Source organism: Phycodurus eques, chromosome 12, assembly GCF_024500275.1.
Source record: "Phycodurus eques isolate BA_2022a chromosome 12, UOR_Pequ_1.1, whole genome shotgun sequence".
NCBI lineage: Eukaryota > Metazoa > Chordata > Actinopteri > Syngnathiformes > Syngnathidae > Phycodurus > Phycodurus eques.
Window position 1 is genome coordinate 18,771,423 of NC_084536.1, and position 27,466 is coordinate 18,798,888.

Consider the following 27,466-nt stretch of genomic DNA (forward strand, 5'->3'; position numbering starts at 1 on the left):
AGGGGAATTGAGAATCCAGATGACAGCGAGGGTGAGAGGGCAGCACAGGCAGCGAGCAAGACAAAGAGAGTGCGATTGTAATGAAAAGGTTATAACAGGAGAGAGCTAATTACTGAAACTGCGGGAGATGCCAAGTAATTTTAAAGCTTTCAATGAGTGTTGTTGGTCCAAACGGTGTGCCTATGTCCTTTTTTGATGACAGCAACATTTCCAGTCAGCAAAGATATATTGTACATTATTTAAGAAAGTTAAAAATGAAACATTAAAATGTTATTTGAAAACAGCCTATTCAGTTAATGATTTTTTTGGGTGACATTTTGTCACAGTTGGGGAAATGTAAAAATACAACTCGTGTTTGATATAATTTGATTGTAGCTATTGTGGTGGCTGCTGGGAACTTCACGTTGAACTCCATCAACTGGTAGGATGTTTTGCTTTTCTGCATGTCATGTCATTTTGCCCCACAGCTAACATGTGACGGACATTTTATTGTAAATAAGGGAAGAGAATGGAGCTGTTTAAAAAAATAATAATAATAGAATAAAATTGTGTGGAGCCTTTTAAAAATACAAATCACATAAGAGTAATTGTAGAATCACATGTATGTCATTTAATCATATCATAGGTCCATTTAAAGACATGCTCAATAATAATAATAATAATAATAATAAATTAAATGATGGCATTAAGGTGAATCAGTATCTCTTCACAGGCTCACAGCTTTCAAATAAAAACAAACCAATTGAACATTCAAGAACACAATTTCAAAATATCTACTGCACCAAAAGAAATAACCCGCTGCAAAAAAAATATATCTACAAGACCATAGCGTAAACATGACGACAGCGAACGTTCAGTACATTTAAAAAGTTATTTACATCATAATATCTACAGTACAATAAGTGTTCCCTCAAACACATCTTGCAGGAGTTGCAGAGTGATTGAACAAAGTGATTTTTTAAATCACTGAATTTGACTGTAGTAATCCAATATGCCACCAAATTCATCTGTGCAACAAAAATAATCTGTCAAATTACAAATATGAGCTAAAATGCAAAATGATGACAATACATTACATTACAAACATTGCGTATGGGAGGACGGAAATGTTCTCATTCTTTTTCAAAGCCCTTTTCCTGCAAAGATTAAACAGAGATGATAAAGACACGAGAGGAGACGTGAAAGAGAAAAGACACAGAATAAGGAAGGACAACGGCGCGAATGTCACGAGTTGAACATATCCTGCTGTCCTTTCAATGCATTTGATGCTGAGGACCTACAAATCAAATTACATGTCACAAATCAACAGAAACACCTACACGTAGCCTACACTCACAAGAATTTAGTAGGATTTTTGCACAAAAAGTAATGCTGCAGAATAGTAATTCATAGTAAACATGCATGTATTGTGTGATATGAAAAGATGTCAGGTTGCATAAATTGGCATGATGAAATAATGACATGATGGCAAAATATTGATTTTTCCTGGGTAAATTCGTAACATTTTCAGTATGTCGTGGTTGGGGTTTTTGGACAGGACTCACCACTTTTTGAAATTAGTCTAATATGACTGCTCAACTGTCACGAGAACACATGTCACACAGACACACTGACCCAATGAAAACACAAAACAGTTTGACTAAGACACTCGTGCATGAAAGGGGTAACAGTGCACGTGTACCCCTCAAAGAAGTGCAAAGCCTGCCAAGATTAACACAACCACAACATACTGCATGTTGTGGCACTTCAGTATTATAGTCTTTGCAATCCTTCGTTTTATCTTATTAAAACATCTACAAGATGTAAACCCAAAATTGGTACAAGTTTAAATATATATATGTTTAGTTGAGCAATGGCTTCTTGTTTCATGGCCCAATAAGAAAGTAACAACTATAAAGCGAATACAAAGTTAAAATAAAACCATAAAAATGCTGCTTTCTGGATGTGCAACACAAGAAGACAGCACACAAGTCCCACACGAATACACACAGAGTCCAGTTCCAAACGTTAGAGGGCGCCCTTGCAATTCTTTCCATCTCGAGTCTCATCTAGAACCAAATTTCAATGTCATCACAACCATCGTGATGGGATTCGTGGTATTTATAACAATTACGGTATTTACTCATGTATTTTCCAAAGAAAAACAAAAACAACAACAAAAACCATCACATAGTTACATTTACATACATTGGTAGAGAAACCCCCCTCACGTAGGCCAATATTTGGTACAATCCATCACTTGCCAAAGGGCTCGTGTGTCTGCACCAACACTGTAACACTTGACTTCATTACATGTTTGTTCACTGTTGTGTGTAGTCTGCCTTAACAGCACAACATGATCAGAGCAGTCAGTTTCCTTTTGGGGCCTGTAAATACAGTAACAACTGCTGCTTGTGTGCTTGTGTAAAGACCTTTGCTGTGGTCTTAAACAGGGTCAGGGAATTTGAAGAAGAAAATTAAATAACAATGAGCAAAGAATATATTCACCCACAAAACCACATCTATCCATTTTCTACGACGCTTGTCCTCATTAGGTTACAATTAACTGACTTCTGCCGAGAAGCTGCATTCGTTCATTTATAATTTAAATGAGTCAAAATAGGAACGATGGATTGGTTTCTGTCTATAAAAACAAATTAGGCAACGATCTTTAGAATTTAAACGTCGGGGTGGGACTTAGATAATTAGTAAAATTAACTAATTAGAGGTTTTGTTATGACTTACTCTAGATTAATCACATTTTAATTGTAAAAAAATATTTTTCCCATAAAGCAACATTTAAATGGGTTTTAGTGGACGACTATCAAATCATTGACACAGATGGGAATATTGTTAACTCTGGAAAAATGCATTTAATTGCATTCCAATTCAAACCAGTAGAAAAACCAGCAGAAATAACCCTGGCCAAAATTAAATAGACCTAAAGTTAAATTGACATTTTAGGACAGTTTCTTTTCTTTTTTTCTTTTTCCAGAACAGTACCTGCATCAGCTTTAAATGGTTTCCGTGTGGCAGTAGAAATGTTGGATCACATGTCGCTGCTGATATGTAGCGCATTTTTCTTTTTTATCTTCTACCACTAAAATAGGTCTACAGTCCAGAGCAGGTCACTTTGCCAGTGAATTTCCCATCAGCCCTCGCTGTTTCAACCAATTCCTCCATTTTGGTAGCCAAGCTCTGATATGCGCGTCAGTGTAATCGGTGTACCGGGAAATCGTACACTGACAAAAGTTCCGTGTTATTTGGAAGACAATTGAGATTAAAATGCGTTCATTTTTTAACTAATTATTTTGTCTGTAATTAATCTATCATAATTATAATGGAGAAATGTCTGCATGTCTGTATATATGTGCTTGTGATTGACTGGCAACCAGTCCATGCCATGTTTGCCTTTCGCTCAAAATCATCAGGAATGGGCTTCAGCTCCCCTGAACCAGGTAAGCGGTGAAGAAGATGAATGGATGTTTTCATTTGAGAAAGATAAGACTGAAAATGTACATATTTCTGCAATGGACTAGAGCTGGTTGGACTAACACAGCTACCAGTCAATAGATGTGATAAGAGCATAAACTCTTACAGAGGGATTTATGATATATATATATATATAAAAAAAGCAGGCAGTGAAAAGTGTTGTGTTCATCTTCCAGTGAGGAGACTTGTTGGAAATAACCTTCTCCTTGGGAAAGCTTTCAGCAAAGGCGACTTCTGAAGGTGGCAGGAGCTTCTTTAAAAGTCACTCAATATGACTCCTCCTTGGGCCAAAATCTAAAGTGCAGCAGACATAAATTAAAGCCGCACTTGGAAAGACCATGATTTTAATGGATGTCAGATAATATGACAGTTTTGTTGCACGTTCCGATGCTATTTGTTTGACGATGAAAACAGGTGACAAGTTCCTGTACTTCAGGTTCTATTTCGGCTTTAAATTAAAAGCCAAAGGCCATATGGACACAGCCCTGAACGTGCCAAACCACACTCAACGTGTTTTTGTAATTTAGTTTTTGGGAAGGATTTGTGCTTTTTCATACATCAGATACGAACTGTCGCTGCAGAGGGAGTTGTGAGGGGCACTTGAGAGCCACAGTCATAGTCAAGTTCAGCCATCCGGGAGCGGCTCATCATCCGACTGTGGGAGTACGCTCGTCGGTCTGTTTGCCTGTCCCTGAAACTGCGGATGTAGCTCTGTGGACAGACATATCACAGTGAAGTGAGGACACAACAGCCACATTAGATAAACATACAAAAAGATAACAATCCTTCATTTAAGTTCCACATATTAAAAAAAAAAAATTTCTACATATTTTAAAGCTTTTAGAACTTCCACAGACTCTTATTAATTTTTTCCACACTCCTATTAACCTCTACCATACCCCTTTAAACACTTTCTATCCATCCATCCATTTTCTGAGCCGCTTATCCTCACAAGGGTCGCGGGAGTGCTGGAGCCTATCCCAGCTGTCATCGGGCAGGAGGCGGGGTACACCCTGAACTGGTTGCCAGCCAATCGCAGGGCACATACAAACAAACAACCATGTGCACTCACAGTCACAGTCACACCTACGGGCAATTTAGAGTCTACACTTTCTATATACTCCTAAATAACCTTTACTCTTAAACATACAGTAATGCACATTAGTACTGTACACTATGTACATTTTATTACTTGTAATATCTGTTCTAATATTTTTTTCATCTTTCTCTCTATTTATTCATTTATTATTATTATTTATTGTACTTTTAATGTTTTAGGCTAGGAAGCGTTTATTTTACCACCTAAAAAATTACAGTATGCACTCAAAATCCCGCGATATGGCGAATTATGCGTGATAAGAATGTGAAGAAAAAAAAAATCTGCAATGAACTGAATCCACAATGGATGGACCACAATATAGCGAGGGAACACTGTACACGGAAAAGTGATAATGACCGCTGTCTTTTCTGGAACTTTCACAATAATGACCTAAAACTAGCTCTCAGTAGAGCACAGAATACCACACCAAGGTTAAACTGTTTAAAAGTGAAAAATGTGAAGCACTAATTATGACTATTTCTTTGTGGTGAGTGGCAATTTTATATATCGATATTTTATGAATCCACTCAACTAGGGCTGGGATAATCCTGATAACAAACAAACTAACATATGGAAATCAAAACAATATTGCTTTCCTTCAATATAAACTGAAAAATGGGTAAAAAAAAAAGAAAAAGAATCTAACTGAAAAAAAATGCTTTCTTTCTTGGTTTTTGAGTTACGTTGGCTTTGTGCCTTTTTTTCTTTGACACAGACACTTCGAGAATTCTATTTTGGTTGCCTGGCAACATCGTGGCGAAAACAACAAACAACTACTGTTGGTCACACTTCAATAATTTTTTTTGAACAGATGAAGTAACACATCTTTACAAATAACAAGGCTCTGACCGGTGAGAGCACATCTCCTTCAATGCGCTTTTTGGGGTTAGGTTTGCGATGGAAGCCTGGCTCAGTATGAGGGGGAGGGACTTTGGGGGTCTGCGTGCTTCGGGTTGGGTGATGAGGGTGAGACGTCCCCGGGTGGTGGTACTGCTGGTGGTGATGACCGTTGGCCTTCTGCTTTTGGCTGCTCTTCTGGTTTTGTTGTTTCTTCTTCTTCTTGTTCTCATTCTCCTTTTTAAGCCTCTCTTCTCGCTGCCGGATGCGCATGAGCTGCACCCTCCTTTGTTGTCGACTCAAAACCACTAGAGAGAAAACGGAAGATAATCAGGAAGAAGGATGTTATTAATTTCCGGTGGAAGTGGACGTGAAAACGACAATAACACATTTTAAAAGCATTTAATTTCATAGTCTGTTAATAATCCCGCTAGAGAGCGTCACAGTTCGTAAAGACAACCGCAAACCTCTCCTCACTACAGCTTTCTGCTTAAATGATTGTGAATGTGTGTGTATTTGTAATGTTCTCATTTTTCAAAGAAATTCTCATGAAAGCTGTCTTTAAAAAAAAAAAAAAAAATCCCAATTTTTCACATTTCATTGCTCAATGATATGATCCTTTTGTGTGGTTAAATGTGCTTCATGTTATGTGGGGATGCAATGCTCAGGCCCACTGAACATCCTGAAAATTATAGCGTGTCACTGAAACTGCGTGTGTTCTTCTTGTCCATTGTTTTGTTTGTCTTTGTGTAAGCGCACGGCTAACGAGGCACCATCTGCCAGAGAATCGCTTAATGAAACCCCCATTTTCTTTTCCTCAGCTCACCCTCTGTGGACCCCCTGGCCAAATGCCGCTCATTGTGTCTGTGTGTGCGTGTGTGTCTTTATGTGGACCAGTGGGAGAGGATAATGTCGACGAGAGACCTCACAAGTATGGAGAAATCAAAGAAAAACTGAAGAGGCAGACGAGCCACTTATGTTCAAACCGATTACTAGTGTGCTGCACGCAATTCAATAGCTGCCACGTGATTTTCCTCACTGGCCCACTTGAGTGCCCCGTTTACCCAGTATGCAGAAATTCAAACCCCTACCAACCCCCTCTTCACACCTGCTCCCTCTGGACCATCCCCCCATTCTTCATTCTCTGCCATTGACGGACAGCATAAAAGGACCCAAATATAGCAATTCACTTTTTAAAATCCTACATAATGTTATAAATAAAACAGTATACTCTTTTAAAAATGAATAAATCATCTTCACTGTAGATATGATTATTTCGGCCAAACATTTACTAAAGTTCCTTCGCTTCCTGAGCATTTCTTTGTTGTCGTGAGCACGCATGTACACCGACAGCATACAACATTTTGAGTTGACCACTTGGACAAACACGAGATCTATGTAACTGCCTGTACAAAAAAAGAAAAGAAAAAAGAAAAAAAAGTTCACTTTTGATTGACCCTGTCAGAGAGGTATTCATTTTAAAATATCACTGCTGAGATTTCGTTTTCGTCGTCGGACTTCGAGTTTAAGTGCAAGCAGCCACAAGCCACCCCTTAGCTCCGCCTTTGGTCGTCATAGTAACACAAAGCCGTACTTGGGTGTTTTTCTTTTTGCTTATCCATCCCTGCACAAACCCACAGAATTTTCTTCTCCAAATTTTGATGTATCACTTCTTTGCATATTTGCTTATCAGTGTGGAAGGGATTTATGAGAACTGGTCTCGTTCCTATTAAGGAGTCATGTTTTCCCCAGGAATCTGTTGTGTAGTTTGAAAGCAACAATGACACCACATCTATTTCCCTTTCACTTTTCTATTTTCCATAGCCTGACAAAGTTTGATCCCTCTTCCCTCACCCTCTGACTTGAAGCTACTGTAGGCGATTGTTCCATCCTGCTTTTGAAAGTCAAGTGTGACATCGTCTTATCTGAAGTGAGTGCTAAATGAATGAATGAGCAAGAGACCTTATATGTCTGTGACTGTGTGCGAATGCCTGCCTTGTGAGTGTTGTGTGTTGGCGTAATTGCAGCATGCAATTGCGGGTGCCACTGTGCCATCTGTGTTGTGGTCGATTTCAGTACAGATAAAAAGATATTTTCCTGAATAACGCACAAACACACATGCACACATTATGTTCCCTTATTATGGTTATGATTTCAGAAGCAATTAAAGCGTTCAATGAAGTTGCGACAAATGTGGACCTCTCAATAACACTGCAGCAGCTTGGGGCGACCTCATGTTGATACTTAACAAGATTTTTTTCTTATAATTCCATGTTCAAGTCTTGGTTTGTAACCATAGAACATAAAACTTTTAGGGAAAATAAAAGAGAGAACAAGAAAACAAGGATTGTATTGTTTTGCTGCAGAAATCTGTTTTTGTTTCATCCTTAGTTAGAAACAGCACAGTATTTGATGATTGCTACTTCATTAGCAATTGCATTTGGTATGATGCGATATATTTAACAATCCCCACCAAAGGTATTTAAACAGTAAGGTCAGTTCCTTTATTTTTAACTGAAAACATTTGGGCTTGACATACAATACAGTAAATGATACTCAACTGAGAAGAGCCCATTCATCATGTGAGCAAAAGTATTGGAACATGTGACTCAAATGTGTTTTTTTTCTTTTTTTTCCCTTTTTTTTTTTGCCCAAGAGGACCCATTATTTTGATTATTGAAAAATATATAGTGCTAAATGTCTATGATCAGTTTCAGATTTAGGTTTTACCTATGAAGACTACATTTAAACTAGTTCGAGATGTAACCAACATGAAAATCAAACAGGCTGTCTGGGCAAAAAAACAAGCAATTGTAAAACTGAAACAAGATAGAAAATCAATCAGAAGCATGAACAAACACACACACATGCACACACACACTGGCCATAGCCAGTACAACCATTTGGAAAGTGCTGAAAAAAAACAAAAAACAACACACTAGTGTGCTAAGGAAAACAACAAACAGGAAGCTCAAGGAAAAGATCTGCAGTTGAAGACAATCAGTGGAGGTTTCTTGGGATGTGTCATATGTTAGGCCGCACAGGGCCACACATATGCGTTTTCTAAACAAATGATATGTGAATTAGTTTTCTATTGGCATCATGAAATAAAAATCATTGCCGTTTCCGGGGGAATTTGCGCCCCCTTCATTCCATTATATTAGTAAATGTCATTCACAATAACATAGTGGTTGCGTACTCACCCTCCGTGTGAGAAAACCCCTCTGCTGTGACTTTCCACTGAATCAGCACTCCAAGCAGTGCCAGGACAGGCCACACCCCCATGATGACCCACGTGAACCAGCAGACCGGCTTCTTGGGTGCCACCTGTATTGATGACAATTACAATCTTAGCGTTTCATCAAGTCATTGGCACAGCCGATTAATTCATCTGATGCACAGACAACTTTTGTGGTTTATAATGTTGGAGGATCTGCCTGGACACCTCTTATTTGTGGTTGCACAAACTTTGGTACAAATAATCAGTCAATGTTAATTTCAAGACAGGATGCTAGAACGTATATTATTATTTTGGGCTTCTTGAGCTTCTTTGCCACTTAACAAATATATTTTTGTTTTTTTCTCAAACTGATTTGTATTTGCCACTAGTAAATTACACTTTCATGCAGTATGAGTAACACTATATGGAAATCCTATTTCGCAGTGCTGCTTAAGCAAATATTTAATTGCGAGATTGCAAATAGAGCTCACGAGTAGTCTAAAATGATTAATATGGATAAGCCAAACAGTACAAACACTTACTGATTAATTGAATCAATAAAGCAATGTGCACGGAGTTGAAGAACAGTTGTACTTAAATCCGTTTGTGAAATTTATTGACAACAGGCGTAACGATGGCCCAGAGGAAGCTTTAAAGCACCCCACTGCTTACATACTAGACTCGGGGTGGGTCTAATGATATTCCTGGACAAAGTGCAGTCTGACTGGCCAGTAAAAGACTGGATGATTCATGACGGGAAGCCTGTATGACCCCACAGCCTGCTGCAGTATTTCCTAAGCACAGCAAATGTGTCTCGCTGCATCTCCAGCAAAGAAATGAATCACTCGACTGCACATTACCAGTGATGTGCATGCACTGTGGGAGTGGTTGATAAACCCTTATTTTCCAAATCGCTCTCTCTGGTTTGATATTTGCTCATTGCTGACAGATTTGAAAATCAAGTTTGCAGAGCTGCATGACTCCAACCTGAGTATGAGCATTATCTTTAGTTCTCAGCCAAGCACTTTACTCCCAACCTAGAAAGAATAAATTGTATTTCTGTCTGTGTGTGCAATGAAAAGTTCATCCAGAAACACAAAGAAACCAACAAGAAGCACCTTGAGTCTCTCATAGACGTAGTGCACCATTGCGAACAGCTCTGTGAAGTAATCCACCGTGATTGTGATGACGGCCGAACCGAAGGTTGCGGTGGAGAAGGTCACGAAGCAACGCTGCCACTGAAGGGTGAGGACAGCAAACAGAGTCCCAGAACCCAGAAGGATTCCCAGAGGAACCCAGACTGTTCTTGGGTGGTAAAATTCCTCCATGACCTTCAAGAGAGTGAAAGGAAAGTTCAGAGATTTGATTACTGCACTGTACTATACTTAACACATTAACTTTTTTTTTTCTTCCCTGTTCACATATCCAAATATTTGAATGCATCTTGCATGTACAGTGAAACCTTCTGAGTCGCATGTCTCAACAGTCGTAATTTTTTTTTTCTGGACAAATATGCCTCAAAAGACAAAAAAGTTTAAACCATCATCAGAAAGTCTTGTACGAGTTCAGCTCCATTTGCATCTAAGGGGTGAATCAACAAGTGTGTTTTATTTTTATGTCACAAAAATCTGGCATTTGAACAGTGGTGTGCAGATTTTTTATGTCCACTGTAAATACATATAGTCTGGTTTTAAGAAGAGGAAAAGGGTCAATGGTTAACCATTGCAGGTGGGGGAGTTTAAGCAAAACCTATAAAATGCCACCCTCTGCAAATACCTTCCTGTTCCCTCTCCATTACGTATCAATCAGGCCCCCTTCAAAGGGTGAGCAGTTTTACTTTGTCATTTCACTTTTACAAATGTATTTAATTTCCTGCTACAGTTCTTATTAAGCTAACTTATTTATTATACGGTGGTGCCTTGGGATTCAAGTGACCCGAATTACACGTTTTTTTGGAGCCGTCGTTCGGCCGATATTTTGCTTTGATTTGCCAGCTAAAATGCAAGTGCTGTATAGTGGCAGTGAACTCAACGCACTTCACAACAAGCAGCAGTTTGTCAGATAGTGAATCATTCTTCAAAAAAGAGGCTTCAATCTGTTTAATACCTCTCCCAGTTTAATTTGACTGTCAAACTCAACATAAAGCAAAGACAATTAGACATTGTGAATGTAAAATAACCAAATACTGTAGCTTTGCCATTAGTCCATGTAGCTTAATGCTAACAAACAATGCAAAATGTCATAGACAGGCTAAAGGATAGCATTTACTGTATGTGGCGGTGTAAAAGCGCTTCAAGCAATGGAAATGTGAGCACAAACGGTGCATCAAGACATGTGCAGTAGAGAGTCAATATAACATTACTCATAGGCATATATTCTTTATCCTCTGCGAAAAACAACTACAATTACTGCAGCTTATTGAGTCGCAGTAGTTGTGAAACACTTCTTTGTCTGCGTCTGCATGACTGTATTATACGCCCCTCCTCCCAGCGGACAAGCCGTGCACATCAAAAGGAGCCGCAATTAATTCATCTCTATGCACAAACTGATTAATTGTTTACATTCTATTTAATTATATTATTAATACATTATTTGTTCAAATTTAAATTCTATTGAGTGCTCTCTTTCTGATTAAAAAACACATTTCAAAACATTTTGGTGTTTTTTTTGGGGAAGGCTGGAAAAGATTAATGACATTTCCATTCATTTCAGGGGGAAAAATACAGATGCTTTGAGTTACGGGCATGGTCACAGAACCAATTAAACTTGTAACTTAAGGCACCACTTTACTTATAGTCAACTTCTCTTTAAACTTGCATGATAGTTAGGAATGTAAAATGTTGCGGTACAGTTAATATTTGGTGGTACAATGGTACAAACTATGTGGGAATTAGAACTTGGAAGTCAAGTAGCATTGACTGATTGTGTTCGACTTTGGGAGTTCCACTATACTTGTTAACATTCAATCTGGCTTGCATCCTCACCACCAATGAAGCCACCCCAACCAACAGGCCCAGCAGCAGGCCCACCATGAACAGTCCGACACTGCGGACCAGCATTGTCACAAGGCCGCACAAAGTCCCAATACCGAGGCCGATGCCCACTGATGCCTCAATGCTGAGCTGAGTGTCCATCACCCTCTCCTTGTAGCACAGCATGAAGATGACCACAGACCCGAACATGAGGCCTGTGAGGAACAGGACGGCCTTGAAGCATCTGTAGCCTGTAAGGAGGTAGGAAGCACACTCAGATGTGAGGTTCAGATCAGCATGCAGACAAACTAGCAAAATAAATACTGATGTATGATAATATAACCATGCCACACTCAGCACATAGAAATCAACAAGGTTATTTCTATGGTTAGCATTGACCTTAGCTACCTCCAACATACTTTTTGTTAGATTCCAAAAGGATTCCTGCATTGAAGCGCATGTTCAATAAAATCAGATCTCTCTGAAATATACACAGACTGTGTGGGTGGCCATAACCAGAATGATTTATTTTTTCTTCCAGAGTTAGCTACAAAGAGCTCTGAGAAAGTTCAACTTTATTGCTGAAAACACCCCTATTCAGTGATGGTGGGTTTTCAGTGCAGGGCAGGTCATTTCCAAAAATGTAACTTCCAGGTACGGGCGTGGCTTTGTCATGTGACCACTTAACCCACCAGCAACTAGTTTGTCAAGCAATCAAACAAATGCTCCTTTAAGTTTCACTGCCAGTTAAAGCGATGTCTTGAAATAGTTTACCTCGCAAACATCTTGAAAGATTTGTAGTGGTGCTGCTCAATTTCTTTCTATTAGGTCTTTAATGTTGCTAAAAGCAGTAGGATGTGGTGTTTGTGCAACAGCAATGATTCACAGCTTTTTTGGAGTGTTCTCACACTTTCAAGTGAATAAATCCAGCAGACTGCATGACAAATCCTTTGTTCTTTGTGGAGTTTTTGCCCAGTGCTTTCTTTGAACTAATTGGACAGCTATTAGAAACGGCTGGTGAGGCCTTCACATTGCCTTTCAAACAAAGAGCCTCTCATTAGAGTATGGTGGAAAATCTGATAAAATTGTGAGTGTTTACATACAAATATGCGAATGATCATATCATAATAAAAGGTCATGCACATTCATTAGCCATCAGGCAAGCTGCTGCCCTTCTAATTTCCGTTTCCTTTGTCTCCTCACGTGTATTTCTTGGCTTTGGGTCTTTGTACTTCCCACTGCATCATTTTAATGTGCTGTATTGTCATAAAAGCTATTACAGCTTTTGTGTTTGTGCTTATTAAAATGCAATTAAAATCTCTTTTTACTTTCTTCAACTCATGCCTTTCTCTGGATGGCTGGATTCAAGGGTACTCAACATTATATTATATTATGTGGTATTTTTGTAACCACATTGCACTGCTGAAAAATACTCATTACCAGACCAAAGATCGAGCTCCTCTTTGGTGACCGTAGTTTGTTTATTTTATGCACTCCTTGTAGATTTCCTTTTCCTCTGTCCACCTTTTGCAGAGCTTAAATCAACTTTAGATTTGTTGGCCCAGAGGCCATTTAAAATCGGTAATTTTTCTTTCATATTGTGAGATGTATAAACCCTGGCTTGTCTTGTCTTCTACCAGACAAATCCTTACATTGTGTTTGTCTTGCCATTGTGTCCTCACCTTTCCTTAATACCCCTCAAGCAATCAACCCCTCCATCCCATCTGTTCCTGTCAGCTTATGCCCTTTTATTTCTCCTGCTTTGTTCTGGCCTTTTGTCTCTCCACAATACCTCGGCTCTAACTTTCTTGATCTGAATTTACTCACTGATTGATTTAATTACATGTCCTCGGTGACTGTGCACAACACATGATGAAGTGTGAAGACTACTGTATAATGAGATACAAGATCTGAATGACGAGCTTATACCTTTATGCAGGTAATACTCTTTAGAAGAGTTGGGAGATGTTTTCAATTTATTTAGCTACAAGCGCGGGCCAATAATACATGCCGTCATTTTGAACAGGAATGAGGAATTTCAAACTCATTGACTTTTCACACCAAAATTTCAGCCGGTTCATTGAGCTTCGCTGAGAAGCTTAACATTCAACATTCAAAACAAAATTTAAAAAATATATGTGCACCAACTGGACACAACACTACGACTACCATTGAGTAGAGAATGTTTTGTTACTGTATGGTGGATGATTATTGGAACAGAAGCATCTGAATATAAGAAAATATCTCAACAGGTAACAAACAAAGCCCCAGGCTTTGTCAATAATGCATATTAATCATTTTGGGTTATGTTTAGGTTAGGGTTAGGGTTAAGGGTTAGGGTTTAATAACCCTATCCCTAACCCTATGAGCACAACCATGTTACAAACGGTTGACCTGTGTGTCACATACCAAAGAAGCAATAGACGATTCCAAACAGGCAGCTCATGGAGCAGACCACAGAGGGCACAATCTCATATCGCCTCTCTATCTCCTGGTCACATTTCAGCCCCAGCTCGGCCAGACCCAGCAGCCGGCTGGTGGAAGCCATGTCGACAGATGCGAGGGGAGCCAGCATTGACGGGAGGACTCTGCGGGTCAGGGATGGAGACTTTGTTCGGGGGTGTTCTTGATCAGTGGGCCTCACCCATTGAGATGTGGGAAACTGCAAAAAAGAGGCAGGAGAAAGAGAGGTAAGAGATTATTGATCACACACTGGCAGCCCTCAGATGGAGAGATTTTGCTGTAAGCACACTTTGATTTTGACAACAAAAACATCTTAGCTCTGCAACAACATTCCCAGGTGAAATAATTGCATTACATACCGCAGTGATTCCCAACCAGGGTGCCGTGGCACACTGTTTCATGACACATCATCTGACGTACCGCGGGAAATGATCCAATATCACTTTGTCCGAAAATTATTTATTAATTACAAATATCTATGTTCGTCTATCTATGCCACTGATGTATAGTGACAAGCAGAGCAATTAAATGATCTTCCATTAGATGGCAGTCAGTACAATGAACCTGTGTATCCAGTTGCCTGTTTCAACTAAAGAGGCCCACATGTTCATGTTAAGTCAATTTGTAAGTAAATTGAAATGAGATAATCAATATTTTCAATATTAAGACTTTTTTTGAAATTTTTATTTGATGGAGTACTTTGGGAATTTTCTAATGTACAATGGTACAATAAAGATTGCTGTGGCCGTCTCGAGTGCACCAGGGGCGGCCAAAGCTGCGTGCCAACGCCCCCCTGAATTTCAATGGAGGCAAAGGAGTGGAAAATGATTTTGGTGCGGCTGGCGGTCATTACGCCGGGGCGCAGAGGCTGCCTGGCTGCCACAGAGTGCATCTCTGCGGCCCATTGCTGGGAAGGAACCGGGAGAGAAGGCAAATTTGATTAACAGCTGAATGTTCCGCGGGGCAGGTTTTTCAGAGTATTCAGCGACACGCCCACAGATTCTGAAAGCTGAAAGAATGTTTTACTTCTTGACCATGTTGAAGCCTGATTTCAGAGACTATTTTTATTTTGTATTCATTCAAATTTGGCAGGCGTGTTAACAATACTGTTCTCTGTGGTGTGTCAAATTTACAAGACATTTGTTTGGGTCATTTTACTGAGCCTTGAGATTCAGGCTAAGTCAGTGAGTGAAACAAGATGAAACCTGGGATTGAACCATACATCCAGCCTTTCTAGTCCAATATTCTTACATCTGTGTATAAATGTTATTAAATAATGTTAAACCATAAGATATGGCTATCACTTTAATATTTTACATGAATATGGATTTGTGCTATATTAGTGGACTGCTGAATGAGGACTCATTCACATTTGTCCATTTCCATTTGTCCTGCAAGTTCTTAGCTAGCATATTGCAAACACAACTTTATTTCTTCTGCGGCACGTTGGGCGACTGGTTAGCACATCTGCCTCACAGTTATGAGGACTGGGGTTCAAATCCCGCCCCCCACCTGTGTGGAGTTTGCATGTTCTCCCCGTTCCAGTGTGGGTTTTCTCCGAGCATTCCAGTTTCCTCCCACATCCCAAAAAACATGCAGTGTAGGTTAATTGAAGAGTCTAAATTGCCTGTAGGTGTGAATGTGAGTGCGGATGGTTGTTTGTTTATATGTGCCCTGCGATCAGCTGGCAACCAGTTCAGGGTGTACCCCGCCTTGCGCCCGAAGATAGCTGGGTTGGGCTCCAGCACGCCCACGACACTAGTGAGGATAAGCGGAAATGAAGATGAATGAATTTTATTTCTGCATTTATATAAGTTAATATACTGTTTATGTACTGTAATACTATATAACTTTTGCTGCTTCTAAAACTCAAATGACAGGTCTTTTCTGTCACTATTAATATGGAATTAACAGCATTATCAGAGGTTAAGATGAAGAACATTAATGTAACTGTGTTAGCAATGTGACTACTAGTCACTGATGGTGTAGTGGTACACTCGCCTGACTTTGGTGCGGGCAGCGTGCATTCAGTTCCCACTCAGTGATGATGTGAATGTGAGTGCGAATGGTTGTCCGTGTCTATATGTGCCCTGCGACTGACTGGCGACCAGTTCAGGGTGTAGTCCGCCTTTCGCCCGAAGTTAGGTAGGATAGGCTCCAGCACCCCGTGACCCTAAGCAGGATAAGCGGTGATGAAAATGGATGGATGGATGGATGGATAGCAATGTCTCTTGTGGGCGGTGTGTGCATGACTCAGAGCTAGAGCCGATTAGCATTAATACAGAGTTGGCAGAGGCAGTAGCTCGGTCTGTCAGGCTGTTGGCTTGGTTTAAGACTTGCTGTGGATTGGCTAGATCAGAAGCAGTAGATGTTGGTTTACTTCTAAAGGTGCCCTTGAGCAAGGCAAGAACACCTGATTGCCGTGGGCTGTGGCACAGTTGACACTGCAGCCTTTTGTGTCTTACACGTTATCTCAAAATGGTTGTTCATGTTATCCATTAATACACATGTTACATGATGTTGGATGAAACAATAGAAGACACATCAATCTATCTATGCAAGGTAAGCAAAGAACCTGCAGAAGAAAAAAAAACACTGAATAACAAAAAGGGGATGTATGTGACGAGATAAATTTGTACCAGATGCGGTGTATTTTTATTTATCCAACTACGATTTTCAGGCTGCTGCTGATCTACTTGTGTGTCTCACTGACAGCCATTCCACAGATTCAGCAATATTGGAAAATAGGATAAGTGCGATACAAAATTGGTGTTTGACTGGTTAGAGCGTCTGCTTCACAGTTCTGAGGACCGTGGTTCAATCCCCGGCCCCGCCTGCGTGGAGTTTGCGGGCACTTGCGGGCACTCCGGTTTCCTCCCACATCCCAAAAACATGCATGGTAGGTTAATTGACAACTCTAAATTGCCCGTAGGTGTGAATGTGAGTGCGAATGGTTGTTTGTTTATGTGTGCCCTGCGATTGGCTGGCAACCATTTCAGGGTGTACCCCGTCTCCTGCCCGATGATAGCTGGGATAGGCTCCAGCACGCCCGCGACCCTATTGAGGAGAAGCGGCTCAGAAAATGGATGGGATGGATGCTATACAAAAAGAAGCGATGGATAAATGATTTCTCAGTCTAATGACTCTCACTATCTAGCATCTCTAAAATAATGATTTGGGATGATATGATGATATGATGATATGACCTTTAGATATTTTTGTTTTTTTGGTGGTAAAATGCATGTAAAACAATCTACAGAATACGTAATGTAATGTAATGTAATGTAATTTGTTGACTATAAGGGCTAATAACAAAAATAAATCAAATTAATTTAAGTAAGAAAATTGTCACAAATGCCTATGGCTGTTTTTGAGAAAAAAAAGTAATAATAATAATTAAAAGAAGAGGTCCGAACCCAAAAATAAGAGTTACCTCATAAAGGTCCTGGTGAGTACACAATATGCCATCCTGAGGAGAGCTTACTTTGCAGTCATCTTCCCTGAATGTGATGGAAAATGAAAATTTGCAACTACAGATTCTTTTACCCTGACATCAATGATGAGAAGAGGAAGTGGAAGTTATTAAAAGTCACCAAAAGTCTCTCAAAGTTCTGTACCTCTGTTGAGGTCAATACATGTTTTAATTATACATTACAGTAAATGTATCTTGTAGTCTAAAGCATGGCCTTGATGAAAAGAACTTCACGGTTCTTTTCCTGACCTTTTCCACACATTCTGACCAGTGTGACAACAAATGTGGTTGAGTTCTCTCGAGCAATTATTGACACATCAGCCTGATGAATTCACATGCGGCGTTGTCATGAAGACGAAGACGCAATTAGAGGAAAGCCTGCGCTTAAGGGCCAGAACCAGGGACCTGATTAAACAACACTTCATTGGATTATGTCACATCCTCCCTGTTCCCATAACAACCTGCAGCAATATAAGGACCCCGCTAATTTAAAGGAGGGGAGTGTTGTCTCTAAGGAAACGTGCGCTAAGAAAAGAACCATCCTCGAGTGGTTGCCCTTTGAGGCCCCTGGTAGCAAATAACCCTGACCTCTGACACTTACCATCTAGTGTTTCTTGATAATTTGCCAAAATGTACTGGAACACACTTAGCCATATCAACATTTGTGCTAGACTCAATTGCCTAAAAGATATATTTAATACATACGGTACTGGTCCAGATTTGAAAAGTGCTGTTTCACATTCGTCTACCGTATTGCCTCATAAATCTTGATAGATACGTAGCAACGTTTTAATGAGGTCTAACCTCTTCTAAATCGTGCACTAAGGTGGAACTGGATGGACTCAACTGTGTATGCTTTCAGCCTCCTAAACTCTTTGGAGAGCAGCCAAAATTATCATGGGATGTGCTTAGCCCTAAAGACATGGGTGGAGACATCGCACCATCGAGCAAGAGAACAGAGCTTAATCAAATCTCAACATTTGTTAGACGTAGAATTAAGCAGCTGCCGTGGCTGAAACGAGGTAAAGAAACATACAAGGTTAAAAATAACAATGAAGTACTGGAATAAGATCATACATGTCAAATGAATAATGCAAAAGAAAAACATAACCTATAAACATCACCCGTGACAGTGCCAAAACACGACTGGTTTCTCTAGTTGATGAACAGCAATAATGCCACTGAAGCTATAGGGGTATGTTCATGTGACGAACTAGTAAATGGTCTTTCATTTTTGTTTGTTTTATACACAGACAACAACATGCTTTGGGGGCTGTTTTTCTTCAGATGGAACTGGCGCCTTAGACAAGGTGAAACGAACTGAAATATTAGTTACTGTCTGCACAAACCCTTCAGACCTCTGCTGAGAAGCAAAAAATGAAAATAAATAAATAAAAAACTCACCCAAAAAAAAAAAGCCTCCTAGAACAACTGAAATTTGCTTTGGGTGATCAAACTCTCATTTAATGCGTTTAAATATGATTGGTTAATTCTGAACACAGCCACATCCCCAGTTATAAGAGGTTGTGCACACTTGTGTAATCACACTATTTCAGTTGGTTATTTCTATTCACAAAAAGAAGATTTTTTTTTTTTTAGTAGTACAGGTTACAGGTCACATTAATGGTGGAAGAGGTTTTGAAATGAACAGGGGTGTGTAGACTTTTCATATCCACAGTACATGGAAACCGTAGTGCTATCTTTTAAAAAAAAATTAGATTGCTTCAAAAATACTGTTGGAATAAGCAAAACAAAGTTAAACCGACACCGTTTAACACAAAATCCTTTTTTGGTTAAAAATGATCTCACATAAACTTATCCTTACTGCGGCTACTGCAGGAAAATAAATGTAAATGTTCTCTTTATTGCTAAACATAACATCAGGTTAAGGTTTCCTGCTGCTTTCTTGGCAGTTGTACTTAAGAGTACAACTGCCACACACAGAGAGACACTGCAGTGTTACCAATATTTCAAAGACTGTTTTGAAACCTTGCTTTTTCTCTCAGCTGGAGGAAACACAAAATTGGAGTGCAGTCTGTTGGACACAAATCAGAGCTGTTTTATTGCTTGCATGCTTCTGTCAGGTCAAAAATGTAATCGCTGTCAGTTTGATAACCTTTTGGCTTGTTCAAGTTTGGTACTCTATTTGAGGTTCTTTTTTTTTTTTTCATTTTCCGATCCAATTCAGTAGCCTGACAATATAGCAGTTCTCATCTATTCTTCCGAGTACCACTTTCAATTCATTCGTGTGCCTTGATTTTATATGTCAGCTGTACAATGTGGCATTGGCTCTCTGACACTTTATTAGTTATGTTTACTAGAGTTTGCCTGTTGTAATATACAATAATCTGACATGTGTATAAGAAAATATGCAGCTCCTCTTACATTAATGTGTTCTTTCATACAGTACATAAACGATGTGCAAAAAGACAGCACCACCATGCCAAATTTGTTCGATATAGAACTTGCTGTCCTCACATATGAATTTCTTACAATCTTGGTGTGTCTTCACTGTCAGAGTATAATGAGGTTGTATCTGTGGCTGATAAATTAAAATGAAAACTAAACATAGGCTGCACCTTTCTATTTCAGTGCAATTTGCACCTGCTGGATTGGTGCTGCATTTCAATTTTTGGGGCTGTGTAAAGGGCGGTAGATTTACACTTAGCTGGTGAACAGTTGTCAAAGTCAGTTGTAGTTGGTGTTCAGCTTTTACATGGAGATGCTAGTATTTAAAAAAAAAAGTAAAAGACATGCCAATAAAATGGCGCAAACAACATTGTGCAAATGGCCTGGTCAATTTTAGTTAAAGTGTTTTGTACTTTAGTAATGTGATTACAAATATGTATATTATCCAATTTTAAAGAATTACAGTCACTCAATTGAAAGCCTAACACTTGTCATCACTTCCTTTTGAAATATGATGATGCACTCCAAAGCTGCAAGAGCCATTCATCATAATTGGAGTAGGCTGCAGCATGATGGAGATTTAGGTAAACTAAAGTGAAATGTTGTAGGTAAACCTACTTAATACCACTAAATCTATTACTAAGATATTTAGCCTGTTTCCTTCCTGAGGTCGACAGGGTGCAAGAGACAATCGCTGGATTGCACAGGAAAAAAGAACATGTGCATATTGTATTTTGGCAAAAATAGCTTACCCCCATGTCAATTCGTCCATATGTCCGACAGAAGGGCCACGGTGAACGTTTAAATGTAAAAATATGCTTGAGGAAGTGACAGCGTGCTGAGCAGCGAATGATGTCACACTCCCTCTGTTTGTCAGCGTAATCCAATTGTCTCTTTACTTTTTGAGCACTAGACCAATGACACAAGCCTTAATACATGTAAGTCTGTCACGTGGAACTATCAATATGAGATTCTCTAAAAATAAAATAAAGCTCTTGCCACTGGGTCAGGCAAGCTTTAAGGGTGTTGACGAATGAACATTAATTTGGACTCAGAATAACATCATTCCCCTCGAACTATTCCTGAAGGAGTTGAGATGGTTTTTGCTTTGTTAGATGCTTTTGCAAATTCATGAGTAGCCGTTCGCAGTGCGCTGTCAAAAGATGTGGAGTGGGCGCCTGTGTTTTAATGACTTGCGTATTGATCATGCTGAAACCAGCAAGAAACACATTTCTCAAAGCACATCCAGCTAATACGTCGCAGTGTGGTGTGAACATGACAAACTAGTGTCACCTAATGGAAACCCAAAAGCCATCTTTCATTATCCTCCAGTAATTAATATTGGAACTAGGTTTTCTCCATAAGGATTGCCGCTCAAAGGTGGTGAAGAGTGCATCCATATGCATGTGACAGTAACACCGTTGCTGATGTCATGATGACTAACAAGATGACTGAGTTCCATCAAGCCCATCTGTCACTGGGGACACGACTGTGCATGTGTGTGTGTAATTGTGTATATCAACAAAAGTAAGTCTGTAAACTCGGAAGTTACCATCCTCGTTAAGCAAGAATGGAAAAATATCTTCTTGCAACATTAAGATTAATTTCCGCATCACGATTCCCATCAACAACAACAACAACAACAAAACTTAGTTGGACTCTTCCAGTGAGAATTAACAGGATTCCAATCATCTCTGTTTTGCAGATTAACCTTGTTCCATGTTTTCTGTTAAATTTGATTGCAACCATGCCATCTTCAGCATGGTTTCAATTTGTTGCTCTTTTAGTCAGACATATATTTAGGGTCCATTGTATCGAAACAAGAATACACACTTTGCTTTACTTATTTGCTGCTATGTGCTCATTTGCATCGGTACGTTGAACTCTTACACTTAGTGTGGACTACAGGAAAGGACATCTTTAGAGGCTATAATATTGTTATACGCCCTGTAAGCCTCACAGAGTTATGTGCATTGTCTGCACACTCTTCCGTTTGCATCCCGTAAAATATGCCTAAATGCACTGGAACGGCCTCAACTTTGGTCATGTGTCTGTTTAGGTCATTAAGTTTAAATGCAGATGGGTGATTTGTATGGAAGCTCCAACACCATTAACTTTCTCCTCACACTCTCTCTGCTCCCCCTTTTGTGCTACAAATCTATTGAGATTGCGAGTGACCTGTGGCAGCATCCGCCCACGTCAAAGCACATGCACTCAAAACACAGTACATGCTGCTTGTTATGCATGTGGAAAAAAAAAAAGTCAACACAAAGGTACAGAAGCTAATAGAAAATGCTCTAGGTCGGGTGCAGCCTGGGACCACCTTAAGTGATTTGATAGTATTGGATTAGTAGTAGATTTGAGTATGTGTGTGCAGTGTTGGTGGTCTCAAGAGTGATCCCTCTGTAAGTCCTGGTCATACTGTAGCTAGAAGGCTGAAGGTGAGGCATCAGGGGGCTGAAGAGGCTTTCCGGCAGATTAGTTCATTCTCTGTCTTTCGACGTCATCCACAGGCATTGACGGCAGCTTTCAAGCACTCCTTCTCATAGAACACCGGACCAGAGTGTCTAATTTGTCTGTGGTTCAAAGCAGATCAATATTCCTGTCCCCCTAATGTCCCTAATGCGCTGATTTTGCACACTCAAAATGCAGAAAAGGTACAACTTGCAGTGTTATGACCACTAAGAAGTCAGTATTTTGCCACTTTCTTCCTCCAACTGTGGACATACAGTGGTTAAAATGTTAGAGCGCAAACCCCGGCCAGGTTTAAACATGTCACATTTGAAATAAATGAAATAAACAAGAGTTTACAATCTGAAAAGCTAGTTTGATCAGTGAGCTCTTGATATTTTACAATTTTGAAAAGCAATAAGGAATTTCAAACTGAAATTACCGTTAGTAAAGTTAATAGTAGTAGTAGCAGTAACGTTAGAAATGAATATAGCACAACATTCAACCAGTAAAAAAAAATATTTTTTTCTATTCAAGATTTTAAGTGATAATAATTTCATAATCTAAGTCAAAAAATAACATGTGCTTTACTATGTTTTGTTTTGTGTAACACGGTAAATAAAAACAAATATGGAATTTAATTTTAGCATACAAATATTTCATTTAAAGAGGTGCTAAATATGCTGCATTCAATGATTGTGGAAAATACCAATACTGTTCATTTAGGGCAGCTGCAGCATAAACCTTACATTGGGTGTTGGTGGAGTAAACTTGTTACGCACTGTACATACACTATTATTATCAAGAGATAGACCGAATTTATATACAGCTTGCCGACTAAGTGGGATGTAATATTCAAATTCACAAGTACAAGAAAGCATTACCAGTATGCTAAAGTCAAAAATAATATTTCATACGCTCCCCAACTTTCTTCAGTAGAAAATGAATGTGCAATTGCTAGCAGGCTTGATTTGGGACACTTTGATCTATGCGTTTGAAAAAGTACATGACGGATAATAAATCTTCCTCTCCTCCCTAAACACTGGCAAATAGTGTTTGCATCCGCGATTTACTGTAGATGTTGCCAGTTTCCGCAGATGCGCTTACTAATATGGGGACTGGCCTTGCTACAAAGCATGATGATAGGAAACTAATGTCCACGCAAGCCGCGCTGCCTGAGGGTGAATGCACACTGTGAGTCACATCTGATGCTGTTCCCATTACACGAACGGTGGACAGGTCGCCGTATATTTCACATGATCAGACAGAATGTACTGCTTGTCTGGTTGATGTTTGTGTACATGTGTGTAAATGCGTATGAGAATATGCCAATAGGAAGGACAACTCTGGTGTCTATTAATGGGATTAGGATTGACTTTCTCTCCCACAATCATCCTTTCTGTTACTCGCCTAGTGCTTTGAATTCCCATTCTAGCCATCGTTTTGTCTTGCTCTCGTTTGAACTGTGCTCCTCTTGCATTGCCATTGCAATTTTCTTTTTTTCATCGCTCATCCTTCTTTCCCTGCAGTTTGGAATGAAATGAGCCCTGCTGCAAACCAACTTTGACAAAGACATCCATGTAGACATTTTTTTGCTCACTGCTCAGTACTGAGAATAATAGTTTTTTGGGCTTATGCTCTCCAAACTTACATAACCCATCTCCTCTCTACTGTGCGCCGAATAGATGCAGACAGTCCATTGATTGCGTGTCTGTGAATAAATACTGTATCAAATAAAGCCATTTTTCAAATAATTAAAAAACAACTAAAGGTTGTGAGGCTAAAAGAGCTTTCCGCTGGATTTCTGCGTAATATTTTCTTGTGATTTCTGAGAACAGCTAAATCCTCTCTAGATAGTTCACACAGTTTTTTTTTTCTTTCAGCAGCTGCAATGGAAAATGCTGGCAAGAAATATAATTTTTGACTTCTATCCAAACTGTTCATCAAACTCGGAGCTTGTCACTTTGTCCAAGGTCTGAGGAAGACTGCTTGTCTGTTGATTACAGTTAGATAAGAGCATTGCACCATATGGAGCATCGCTCAAAAAGATTTCAATGGACTTTTAAAAGATGGATCTTTAAATACAATAAATGTACTGTACTTTATACCCTTACGTTCTAATACCTCCCATTACCGCATTTGCACTGCCAATTTTTGCATACTGTAAGTGATATGCAGAACTGCCCACGATCATCTTCACACCATCATTTTCACATTACTTGAATGTAAAGCTACATTTAAATACCAACTCCCATTGAAACACTATGATTTACCTTACTTTAGCACTCTCTGTGTTATCTACTGAGAAAAACACATCTCATGTTACTTGTAAATACTGTATTCCCTTTGGGTTTTTCTTCAGTGTCCTTTCTGCAAATAATGGAATTCTGAATGTATCATTGTTACGTTGTGATCAGATATTTTTTGCTTGATTTTGTCATAAATCAAGCCCATTTGAATGCACCTCTGCCTTAACTAAATCCCTGTAGAAAGTTGTGCTTTGCATGATGCTGCTGAGAAGGTGAAGGGACCAACAGAGCGCAGATCATCAAATTCCATCTAAAGTTGGACTTAATAGACCGCAGACCTCCGTCATGGCCAAACAAAATCTGGATCCACGACAAAATGTACACCTCATTGATACCCACCTCAGAAAGTTTTAGAAATATGTATTTAGTAGTTTTTATTTTTTTTTTTAATTTAAATTTGGGCAAGTGTGTTTAGCATAATTCAGCTAAAATGTGTTTATACCACCTAATATTTTATATACTGTAGCGCTTATCGTCACTACGGTCGTGCTGGCGTCTATCCCAGCTGACTTTGTGCGACAGACAAGGTTCACCTTTTACACTCACTTTCACCACTAAGGACAATTAAGTCTTCAATTAACCGAAGAAGCATGATTCGGGAATGTGAGAGTACCCGGAAACCGACCAAATTACACAGGAATGCCAGACCGCAGATTCGAACCCCCAGGGCCAAAAGGGTGACGTGCTAACCACTTGCTCAGCATGCTGCCTACCTAATATGATATTTGTAAATAAATTGAGTTTTTTAACAGGGCTGTCACTATCAAATATTTCTAATCGATTATTCTATCGATTATTCCATCGATTAATTGAAAAATCGGATAAAAGTGAATTTTACCTTAAAGTTGATTGTAAAATCATCTTTTTTTCTGATTACTGTTTATCTGGCTTTGTTTAGTGACTAAACAAAACCAAATAAACAATAATTAACTGAGAGCTACGTCTTAGCTACTGATTAATGCAAAGGGATACTAATTTTATTTATACTTCTGAGGCTGCTTCATTTTCAACTCCACATACAAATAACAATTATTGTCGTAATAGATTAAACTATTATTTTTTTCCATAAAATATGATTCAGTTATTGGTTTGGTCTGGAACATGTCAGAAAATAGTTGTTTTCATTGTTTTCTAACGTAAAAGCAGATGTCTGATTTCATGTAGGACTGCAGAAATATTAGAATATTTACTTTTAAGAGGATGAACTAAGATGATTTGGAAATTTTTAAGTTAAACAATGGCTCAAAATGATTAATCAGTGACTATATTATTAGCTGTCGAGTAAGTTGATAATTGATTAGTTGGCGATTAAGCGATGAATTGTTTCACCTCTCATTTTGAACATGTTGCAAACTCAGTTGCGTAACAACCCCAGATATTATCAATATTAACAAAACAGATTAGATAGCTAGATAGATAGATAGATAGATAGATAGATAGATAGATAGATAGATAGATAGATAGATAGATAGATAGATAGATAGATAGATAGATAGATTGATTGATTGATTGATTGATTGACTGGCAGGCAAGCAGGCAGACAGACAGACAGACAGACAGACAGATAGATAGATAGATAGATAGATAGATAGATAGATAGATAGATAGATAGTGTTTACACTCTGTAAACCCAATTACAGTCTGTATATGTATAAAGGTATCAAATTCATTTTTTTCCTGATTATTAATTGTTAGACACAGGGTGCCAGTAATCACATTTGACAGCATACCAAAAATTCCCGAATGAAAAAAACAGAAGGCAAACAACAGCAAATCGATGACACAGAGTGAGTCTCATTTTCAAACACACACACAAACACACACACACACACACACACACAAACACGTTACAACAATGATGGCTGCTAACCAACATGCGAGTCTGTCTTTTTGGAACTCATTTGAATAATTTGGAAATGTAGCCTTGGTAGAAATCTGGTTGGTGTTGCGTGCGCCATGCTTGCTTATCAGAACAAAGAAAACTCACCTAATCAAAAAACATAGTCGAGCGTTTCTTGCATTGTCCATGAAAAGAGAACCAACGGGAGAATCATCCTCGTCTTCTTGGTCAGCTTGAAAATGACCCCATTTCACCCCCACTGCATGCATGCATGCCAACCCGGAGAAGAACAACTCCAGGAAAACGTCACACGGCTCTCAACTCCTCTCATCCACACGTGTAATATTGTGCCTGTCCACTCGAAAACGCCTCATGCAGTATTGATCGCCCATAATAGTCCAGGAAATGGAATTAAAAAACCGCAAAGCACCCCTCTTTTTTCCCTGTGTTTACATCCTGCTCCCTCCTCTTAAAGCACTCTCTATGTGCTTTCTTTGTTGTCAGTGTCTCATCGTGCAGGACGGGTCAAACCATTCCACGGTACTAGAGGGGAGTGCAGGAGTTGTCGAGGGAAGAGATCCAGTTCATTACGGGAGCGACGAATGGGCTTGGTGACTCGTGGCCAAATGTTGTTATTGTGCAGGATAAAGGCTTGGGGGAGGGTTGGTGGTGAGGGGGCACACGTGAGTGGAGAGGGGGGGGGGGGGGGGGGGGACAAGTAGGGATGAGTGGTCTCGCACACCGCCCAAGATATGGGAGGATGAAAAGAGCAAGTGTTCTGCTTCAGCACCGTGGAGAGTTCCCAACGAAGCAGAGGAGCGCTAATAAATATTTGCTTCAACTCAATCAATGGCAGCAAATCAAATTATAGGAGATAGTTTGAAAAGACAGCCCGGTAATGACGTCACCAACGCACAGTGTCA

At 39.4% G+C, this 27,466-nt stretch overlaps 1 protein-coding gene across 1 annotated transcript; it reads right to left on the reverse strand.

Moving 5' to 3' along the window:
* Positions 1 to 604: 604 nt before the first annotated feature.
* tmem198a (transmembrane protein 198a) lies at positions 605 to 27,149 on the reverse strand. The gene is made up of 7 exons (XM_061692678.1): positions 26,691 to 27,149; positions 14,009 to 14,261; positions 11,612 to 11,850; positions 9,746 to 9,958; positions 8,611 to 8,734; positions 5,420 to 5,715; positions 605 to 4,182 (listed from the first exon to the last, which is right to left on the reverse strand). The coding sequence occupies exons 2-7, from the start codon at positions 14,172 to 14,174 to the stop codon at positions 4,030 to 4,032; spliced, it is 1,191 nt and encodes a 396-aa protein (XP_061548662.1). The 5' UTR covers positions 14,175 to 14,261; positions 26,691 to 27,149; the 3' UTR covers positions 605 to 4,029.
* Positions 27,150 to 27,466: the final 317 nt, after the last annotated feature.